The following is a 10,029-nucleotide window of genomic DNA, read 5'->3' as shown; positions in this document are numbered from 1 at the left end:
CGAGTTGAGTTTCCCAAAGTATAGGTACCATATCATTTTTGAACGATACTTAAGAGGTGCGATATGCAATTACCTCCAGTAATTATGAAATATTGACAGTGGCATGAGTCTTATTCCAGTCTCTCGCCAGAAATCTAATATCACGTTAACTGATTGCTTCTCCTAAAATTTCAAATATTAAGAAAAGGATTAACGACCTGAGGGCTTGAGAAGGATTAACAACCAGTATCTGAGTGAGGACCTGAGAGGATCATATACTGTATTACGTTATTAATATTGTATTCTGACATCGTTAGTAAGAGCTCCTTTAATTTATACTAACGAACTGGTGAGATCAACTTGTTTCTATATTCAATTCTCGAGGGCTACATTTTATTCATCCATGATCCCTTAATCTATTATACAAAGGACAATGAATTCTTAACATCTGAAAGCTAACATATCAAGGAACTTCTTGCCTTCCTCCGCTGGGCACAAAATGTAGACTGCCTATCAGCGGCATCAATTTGCTGCTGCTTCTAAAGTTGGCACGGAAACACAAGTTATCATGCATCTAAGTACTTCAATTTTGAGTAATTTCTGCTTCAGTTAAATTATCGTCAACTTCGGCAGGTGCAACCATACCATTTGTGACAGTAACATATGGACTCTGGTCTATCAGGGATTCCTCCGGGGTACAGTGTCCCGGACTTTGTGACTGCAGAAACAACAACAAACATTGAATATAGTGTACATGAAAGACATTTTTAAACCTAGAAATTATTAATCTAGAGAGTTCAGGTATGGCCATTCCCACAGAAGACAGAATTCAAACTGATCCCTAAAGCCAGATATAAGGGTGACAGACATTGACTTGCATATAGCAGAGAAAGACCCGAAGGTGATTACTTTTAGTTAGACTCTAGTATGCTTTAGCCAATATCCTCTAATCTTGTTTTAAAACTGATTTAGGTATATAGTCAAGAACAGAACCTTCTTTTGTTTATGTGTGAGAGGACTAGAATGTAGAACATCAAAGTACTCGTTAACTGCACGAACCCACCTGCAAAAACATATTGCAGATTAAAAACCCAACAAGCGTTATTAATATATGTTAAGTTCTGAACTTGACTACATCAAGAACAGTATCTTTTCCATGATTGTAAGGAAAGCAAGTCTGCCCTAATAATTCTCTTATAAACTAAAGATTAGCATTAAATAGTTAAAAAAATTTAGATGTGTAATATAATCAAGTGACAAGCACATATCAAGAATATAAACATTATTCAAAACTTATTTTACTGCTATTTTAATGACATCAACATGTTACTCACTGAATTTCTATTTCTTAGACAGGATTGTAACGAGAGTGCTAGTATATATTACCACAGGCCAGATGCCGTTATTCCCTCAAAATAACCAAGATGGCCACCATGTTTGGTTGTAGCCAGGACAACATTTTTGTTTGCTCTGCACATAAAGATTGGTATTAGACCAGGTATGAAAACAAAGGGATGATGAAAATAGCAAAACTAAATATCTTTTCTGTATTTATAGCACAGAGTGTTTACCTGCATTCATCCCATGGAATGGCTTCCCCAGGACAAACTGGATCATCCAGAGAACTAATACAAAGCAGTGGGACTGCCACTCCCTTCACATAACCAGCAGAACTAGCCCATCTGTAGTAAGTATCTACAGTCTAAATGACGAAAAATGTTATCAAGAAAGAAAAGTAATATTGACTGCCTTTGTATATTATTTTCTGTGCGTGTGTACGCGCATGACAGAAAGGGGGTATGCACCTCGATTTTGGTAGCAACACAAGTGGCATATTTATCGAAATCCCGAATAGTGCGCGCCTTTTGATGCATAAAGGACCAACCAAACACAAAACATTGGTCAGTAATGAAAAGTGGACTATTTTAATTATTTAGAATAATACTTTATAGCATTTGATTTTTACTGCAATTTTATTAACAATTTTCTGGAATGCTTCAATGGCTGAAAGAAACGACAAACAATTTTCCTCTATTTCTGTAAGGCAAATAAAATAATAGATCTGGGCATTGCTAAAAGGAAGAACATAAGTATCTGGTCTACTGCTTCATAAATAAATTTTTATATGTTTGCAGCACAGTTTTTAGCTAACCTGGTTTCAAATTGGGCTCATCATATAATCATAGATGTTATTGAATGTGATCCCGTTTAAGGTGAAAGTTGAGGCTTGGAGAAAGATCACTATACAAATTTCGCCAGTAAAATGGCTACAAATGTTGATATAATTAATCCACAGTCAGTCAACTGTTGTTTTCATGAACTCCACGTACTGACACTGTGCTTGGTTGGGGTGGATTGGAAGGAAAAAAATGAAACTTGCAAATGGGTACATGATTTTAATTCAGATTAATTTAAGAGTGCTCTATTCTCCATCCTACTAAATTTTTTCACGAATCATAAACAAAATTTTGTCCTCTTTCATTTTCTTTCCACACTTCCTCCTATCTCCTCTTTTTACCATTAATTTTGTTCGCACTTTTTCATTTCATTCCATTCGCTAACCAAATGGAGAAGAAGTGAATAGCCGTTTTTTTAGAGGATAAACTTCTTAAAAGTCCTTAAATTTGGTAGCAGTAACCAAAAACTTACAAAAGGAAGAAGCCAATAACTTTTAACTGATCCTTAAATTAGGCTGTTCAGATTCACAAAGAAATTTAGTAACTAACTTCACGTTTTGCATCTTTGCATATATCCTCATCTCTGTTTTTACTGAGTAATGCATTCAAATTCAAACAAAAGAAACATGCCTGTCAGGGCAAGATTAAGCTTTGGCATGAAGTACAACTTTTAATTGTTAATTACACCAACTACTATTATAATAGAGGCTCTCACAAATTAGATTCCGGATTAAAATATGAGGCGCAATAGAAAAAGAAAAAAGAAAAACATAGCTTTTGTATAAAAAGACATGCTACACCCAAATTTGTATTATGAAACATAAAACCAAAATTCTGGAAAGGTTCAGCGTAATCCTTCATTCCGATGTTTAGATGGACTAATACATATACAAATAATTATGAAGTTATTACTTTCTGCAAAACTTGAATTCTCAAACACTTGCTCAACAATTGATAAGATTGAGCATGCAAGAAAAGATGGAAATGAGTGTAACCGATTTCTATCTTCTAATTGTACTTGAGGGAGAGATTGCATTAGAGGATGTAATAGTTTCCAAAATGGGAGTATAGATGACTACAATTGCTATATCTCCAGATAGTTTACGCAAGTTAAACCATATATGCATAGTCCACTATAATCATGATGTCATAAGTTCTCGTAAGAAGCTAACCTTTAAGATGCCTTCCCAATCACCATATTTGGTAAAATGGGCCTCATTCCTGAAACAAGCAACCACCTGTAAGGCTTTCTAACAAAATCGAAGTTTATTATATTCGATATAATATAAGAGTAAGGGGGTTATGTTGTTGATAGTCGTCATTAGTATAAAATGTTTAGAACTCTAACTTCATATACAAATGTAATTTTTAGCCAACTAAAGATTGCTAAATAAGTAATCAACTAAATTCCAGCTTCTTCATAATTTTGTGCCGTGGTGAACAAAAAAAAGAGGGCCATCTCAGCGGAAAGAGAAGGACCATAATAGGGAAGAGGTCAACATATTATAGGATTCTGCTGGACAACTACTGAATAATACAGAATATATATTTTTTAACTGTAAGATATTGGCTAATAAAAGTTCAGTCAAGAACTAAATCTATTAAGAATGTTGTCACTATTTCATAATAGTAAAAAGTCGAGAAGTTCAATATATTAAACTTTAGAAACTCTCTTCCCTCTTAAAAATATATATGCAAATATACTATATAACTACTCAAATAAGAATTCATAATGATCAGTGTATTGCACGGGTATAGGCTAGTGCTGACAGAATGTAGAAAACCTTCCTTAAAAACTTGAAAGTATTAGTAGCTGCATGGCAAGAAGTAATTGCATGAAATTTATTAAAATTGAGGGTATCGAAGACATACAGCATAGCATAACCTTGAAGACCAATAGCAAGAACTCTGTCATAAAACCTTTGTACAAGTCTTCGTTTTATGAATCTGGAACCAATCTGAACAAAAAAAAAAGTGTAATAAATAATTGTTTTTTGCCGATAAGTACAAATACTAGGACAGAACAAAGCAGGGAAAAGTAAGTCTGCCAAATTTGTTATGTCACACAAATATTTCTTTAATACACCAACTTCAAAGGTGTAGAAATCAAAAATCGTCTTACTGATATCATTCAGATAGAAGAAGTCACCATCTCATGAATATATCAGATATCCTTTTCAGTTTTCTCACTAGCTCATAATGCTTCAATTTTGTTTTGCTTTTTCAAATCAGTTTAATTCAGTATAACAGCCCATATATTTTAACTGTAGATGTACCAGTGCTACTAACATGTGCTCAAGTGAAGAGGTGACTGGAAGCTATTGCTAACCTAAAAGCATATTTAGTTTGGAAAATGTGTAGGTGCAGGATCTTGCTACGATTACAAATTACCAGGCTAGCCTACTGCCACTACCAAAACCATTAACAAATTGTTTTCATTTGCAATTACGACTAACCAAAAGGTCCCACGGAGAGCATATAACAGCAGCACCAGCAACAGGAACCCTGTCACCATCTTCTCCAAGATACTTCCCCTGATGAATACAACCGATTGGTATGCATATAACAAATCATATACAAATACTTTAAAACTGATTACAATCAAACTACTGTAATAAGCCACTGTTCTAATGGGAGTTTTGATGCATTTGAGCTAATCATTTATGAACTGAAATTAGTCTATTCAAGCAAAATATAGATATAGATCCATTTATACCCTGACATTAAAATTTTGAAAAAAGAAGAAGTAGATCTATACCTATGCTAATATGCTTAGCTTCAAGAAGCTACCATGAATAGGAAGGAAATGATGCCAAAGTAGAAAGAGTGTCTTTCTTTGTTATCACTTATTACTTGCACTAAAAAGAAAAGATTTAACTCAAAAATAATACAAAAATGTGTCCTGGATTATATATTTATTTTCAATTGCCGAACACAGACACCAAGATGCTCACTTTCTATTTTTTCTTCAAAAGAGTTCATGTACTTAAAGTCAAAGTTGGTAGTAAAACCAAAGCATAGTGGAAATATTTACTTTCATCAAAAAACCTTTCAGAACCAAAGGAGATAAGTTCATAAAGGACCAACTTATAAGATCGGGCCAGCAATGATTGTAATCATACAAATAACAACAACAAAAAAAAAAACACTTAAACGTACCACAATGTTTGCACCGATACTAAGTCCAACGAGATATAAAGGAGCATCAGGGTATTCTTCCCGAAGATGGTTATTGATGTCTCTTATATCCATTGTCCATCCAGCATTATAAATGCGTTCAGACTGCATCAAATAATGAAACATGCTATATAATTGAGTGCTGTGATAAACTATAGGCAGCTGTAACTTGAACAAAATATCTAATAATTCAGCCCTATTACACCTAAATGAATAAAGTGAAAAGCAGAAGATATTAAAGGTTAATTCGACAATCCTGCCATTTCAAAGAGAGCAATATAAAGCTAATTATTTAGTGATTAATATCATGCCTTCAAAAGACAGAAAATGAAAAACTATAGTGACTTTTAATTTTGATATCCTTCCCCTCAAGTGCATGATGATGAAATTGTAACTGCGAACTGAAAATGACTTACACTGAATGACACACCACCCATTCCTCGATGATTGGTCACCAAGACATTCCATCCATGTTTTGCCATCTTGAAAGCAAAAAGTTTAACATACTGCAATAAATGTTGCAAAAAGAACTAAGAAGATGTCTCCCATACAATATAAGTCAAGTATTCCAAATTACAGTGAAGCTGATTAAGTTCTCATGAATGTGCTGTTGCTAAAAATTAGTTTCTCCTAATATCACTACATCAACTTTAATCTAACAGCAAAACCCTTTATGATGGTGTAATAGAGAAATCAGCATAAATCTCTCACACTCATTTACAGTAGCATCTCAAGGTTCATCATACTTTAAGCAAAACCTTACCAATAAAGATAAAAATATATAGGTAACCTACTTCCACCAAGGTAACAAAAGACAGAACATTGTAAAATGTACTCGAAATATGAGTCTGCAGTAATAGAGAGATCCATTGACATCACAGCTAAAGTAGCATTTCTGTGCCTTTTGGAAACATCTCATAATCACATGAAGCTCATAATTATGTATTAAAAGCTGCATCTTAAGGCGTGGCTATTGGCTAGTTTCATATTATCAATGTGTCATTTCCCATGTCACGCCTCTTCAGTAATTTGTTTACGAATATTTAGCTTTTTAAAACTCCCGCCATCGCAGATATCTTGGAACACATGGGAAATATCAATTACAGAGACACTATCAAATAAGGCATTGTCAAAAAACTGGACTATACATAGACATCCTTTGGGAACCTCATCTAACACTGTTTCATATTATCATCTCATGAAAGTTAATCTGAAAGTGTATTCAAGCGCACGTGCTGCCAGCATCACAAACTTATTGTAAGTAGAATTTGTCGAGTCACATGTAGTCTATGAGAGGTTAATACTGGTAGTCCAGTTTTAGGTTGATAAAGAGAGAAACTTAACAGCAATAATCTCTTTCACTACGTCAGTACCACTTCATATATATAATTATATTTTAAACTTAATTGGCAACTTACAGCAGCAGAGGAATCACTTGTCAATCCGGGAACCACTACTACAATTGGAGTTGTACTGTTCTTTGGAATAACATTACCATCGTCCGAAGGACTTCCTAAGACTGCATAATAAGTGGAAATGGGAATAATGAGACCAAACAAAAGCTGTTGTGCTTGCAAAGTTGCAATATTTGAGGTAGAATCATGTTTTGTAATTGTGCCCCAAAATGAGATGCGGTGAAGTCAAAGAAATGTTGGTTGCTTTTCTCATACACATTACATATATTTTTATAAATGTATTTACACATCTAACTGGGACCCCGCCTAGCATATTCTACCAGGCTATCTGCATACATTATACACATGCAAATATCAGGGAGTGAACAAATTTACAGAATTCACTAGAACAGATCAATGCCATTATGAAGACAAATAATGAGTTTAGCTAACAATGCTACCAGTCTGAAATGTCGATAAAAGGCTATGATGGTTTATGTTAAGGATGCACTAACTACAGAAGAAACAATGTTACAAGTGCGTGCTGGTGCCTTTACAAGTCATTTATAACATATCAAAAGGTTAGCATTACCACTTGAACTCATTAACCAATCCAATGCAATCGTTCCACCGTCAGATGCATGAAATAATTCTCTGCAAAAAGCCATTCATACTAAATATATAAGCTAACGAAACTTTCACTTTGAAACATGCACCAGATCTTCAAGGCTTGGTCTAGCAGATACCCTTCTCCTCTTGGTAGTAGGAGGTCCAGGTTTCAAGCCTCCATGGGGGCAGGGTGTGCAAGTATTTAAATTTATGTAATATACCAACCAATAAAATATAACATTCACAAGTATATCAGTGGAACAATCTGAAGTATTACCTTTTGTAGGTGAAAGCAGGAGGCCTCCCAAAAAGCTCTATAAGTGTAGTATGAAAGTGGGGACTTGCAAGCCATGGGGTTGATAAGTACCTGGTTAATCAAGGACTTGTAAAGCTCAATTATATATAATCACACATTATCAATTCTATCATACCTGGTGCGAAGAATCTGACCCTAGGCATATTTTTTGTATTAAACAGTTACTCATATAAGAATTATTCCATTACTATACTTGTATCAATACAATTTCCACCAAGCGAGCTCGTGAGCCATGATTATTGTAAACAGAACAAGAAAGCCACTCATGAGCTAATCACTAACAATAATAGTTGCTTAAAAGTTAAAAAGCAGCTCAGGAACATCATTTTGAAACAACCCAACTGGGCAATGCCCACACACACACAAACAAACAAACACATACACAATGTGATTAACAAGTAACAAATCATACCTGGTGTGAAGAATTTTGCACTTGGAAACAACAGACTGGTAAAGCTCAGACCCAGAATGATAAGTAAGATTAACAACACTCCCACCAGAGAAAAGATCTTCAAAGAAATGCAACTCCAAGAAATTGTACAAAAACACAAGAAACACACAATACAATCCGATCACATAGTGACTTATAGGTATAACTGTCAAGGCCTTAAACAGAAGTCTATAGCCACTGATTTGTGACACTTCAATTGATTCAGCACAATCCTCCATTATGAAAACTAAATTCTGGGTTCTTGATGAAAAAGAAAAATAACAAGAACCCAGAAAAGAAAGTGCAAGAGATGTGTGTTTATGAAGTAGTGTGAGGCAAACAAAACAAATAGTTTGGTGAATTTTGTAAGGGGGCGGAGAGTCAAGTGTGGGTAGCGGTGGGTGTCTACGTGTAATATAGAAAGACAAAAGCAGAAGCAGTTGAAATCTGGCGGGCGCTGAGCTTTGTGGACTTGCTAAGTATTATTACAGGACTACAAGCTTTGTTTGACTACAAGGCTGTCTGGACTAGGCCTGTCAATGGATCGGGTTTGGATCGGATCGACCTCAATCCATATCCATATCCATTTATTTTATCGGATTCGGATTCGGATCGGATCGGGACCGGATTTTTTTTAGGCCGATCCATATCCATATCCGTTCGGATCACGGATCTCGGATCGGATATCCAATCCATTTACTTACTAATATATATTTTTTAAATGGCTTTAACATTATCTAAAATGCAAATAAAACAAGTAACTAACAATGTTAAAATTTAAATTACAAAGTCAAACATTACATCCCAAGTCTCAAAACAAATTACAAATTAAATTGTTCATAAATAAAATTTAAAAGGATTAGCAAGCTTCCACTCCAGGACTAGATGTAGAGCACAATGTTTAGCACAAAGAGAAACCACACCAGTACCATATCCTTGTTACACCTGTTAATTCAAATAAAAATAAGCCTGTGCTTTTATGTATTTAAACACCTAAATATCAGCATCATAACAGCAGACAAGCAGAGTCCTAAAACAAAACCAAGTATCCAAGACAACTAACTAGCTAGAGGCAACATGTACCTTATCATTTTGTCCAAACTCCAGACTGATCCAATTAAACAAGAACAGTGTCACTCAGAATCACTTTCTTTATATATATATATATATATATATATATATATATATATATATATATATATATATATTAACCGGATCGGGTTATAAACGGATCGGATCACCCTAAATCCATATCCGGTCCATTAATAATCGGATTTTTTTAATCGGATCGAATTTCGGATCGGATATTTTTTTATCAAATCCATATCCGCTAAAATGACCTCGGGTCGGATCGGATTTTCGCTCCATTGACAGGCCTAGTTTGGACCTTTGTTGTCAAAATATATGATGTATGTATAACGTGCATTATAGAAAATTTACTGTACTACCTCCGTCTCATCACTTTGATTTTTTTTCACGTAATTTGAGGTCCAAATAAAATATATGTCTATATATTATTTTTCAAATTTTTTTTTTAAATAAAAATATGGATGTTATACTTTTATTCAGAAAAAAAAAATTTGAAAAATAATTTATAGAATTATATTTTATTTACACATTAAATTACGTGCAAAAATTTAAAGTGACATATATTTTGAGACGGAGGGAGTAGAGATTAAAAACAAATAATGTACTAACCAATACTTATTATTTATTATTTAAAGTTTTGAAATTAGAAGTGTTCTAAGAATCTCTTATTTCTGTTAAAAAAAAGAAGAAGAATCTCTGATATAATCGATTAATTCTCTATAATTTGATCGATCGATTCGATTTCTGAAATCTGATTAATCCCTACAAATTTTTTTGATCGAAGTATATATAATACTTTACTCCTCTATTATGATTTGTTATGATTTAACAGCCGTTTAATATTTTCACACAATTATT

The 10,029-nt window shown here is 34.0% G+C and overlaps 1 protein-coding gene across 1 annotated transcript; it reads right to left on the bottom strand.

Moving 5' to 3' along the window:
• Positions 1-292: 292 nt before the first annotated feature.
• LOC108219253 (uncharacterized) lies at positions 293-8,535 on the bottom strand. The gene is made up of 14 exons (XM_017392588.2): positions 8,065-8,535; positions 7,614-7,703; positions 7,320-7,381; positions 6,752-6,852; positions 5,750-5,839; positions 5,316-5,438; positions 4,613-4,690; positions 4,029-4,114; positions 3,329-3,377; positions 1,785-1,841; positions 1,551-1,681; positions 1,366-1,449; positions 973-1,042; positions 293-697 (listed from the first exon to the last, which is right to left on the bottom strand). The coding sequence occupies exons 1-14, from the start codon at positions 8,319-8,321 to the stop codon at positions 563-565; spliced, it is 1,413 nt and encodes a 470-aa protein (XP_017248077.1). The 5' UTR covers positions 8,322-8,535; the 3' UTR covers positions 293-562.
• Positions 8,536-10,029: the final 1,494 nt, after the last annotated feature.

This window comes from Daucus carota, chromosome 4 (genome assembly GCF_001625215.2).
Source record: "Daucus carota subsp. sativus chromosome 4, DH1 v3.0, whole genome shotgun sequence".
NCBI lineage: Eukaryota > Viridiplantae > Streptophyta > Magnoliopsida > Apiales > Apiaceae > Daucus > Daucus carota.
Note: the sequence above shows the minus strand (reverse complement) of the source record. Positions and strands in the feature narration are given on the sequence as shown.

Coding starts and splice junctions, on each gene's coding strand:
- LOC108219253 (XM_017392588.2), bottom strand. CDS start 8,321: ATGGAGGATTGTGCTGAATCAATTGAAGTGTCACAAATCAGTGGCTAT. Junction 7,382..7,613: donor CCTGCTTTCACCTACAAAAG/GTAATACTTCAG, acceptor GGCTTTTTGCAG/AGAATTATTTCATGCATCTG. Junction 1,450..1,550: donor ATTCCATGGGATGAATGCAG/GTAAACACTCTG, acceptor CTTTATGTGCAG/AGCAAACAAAAATGTTGTCC.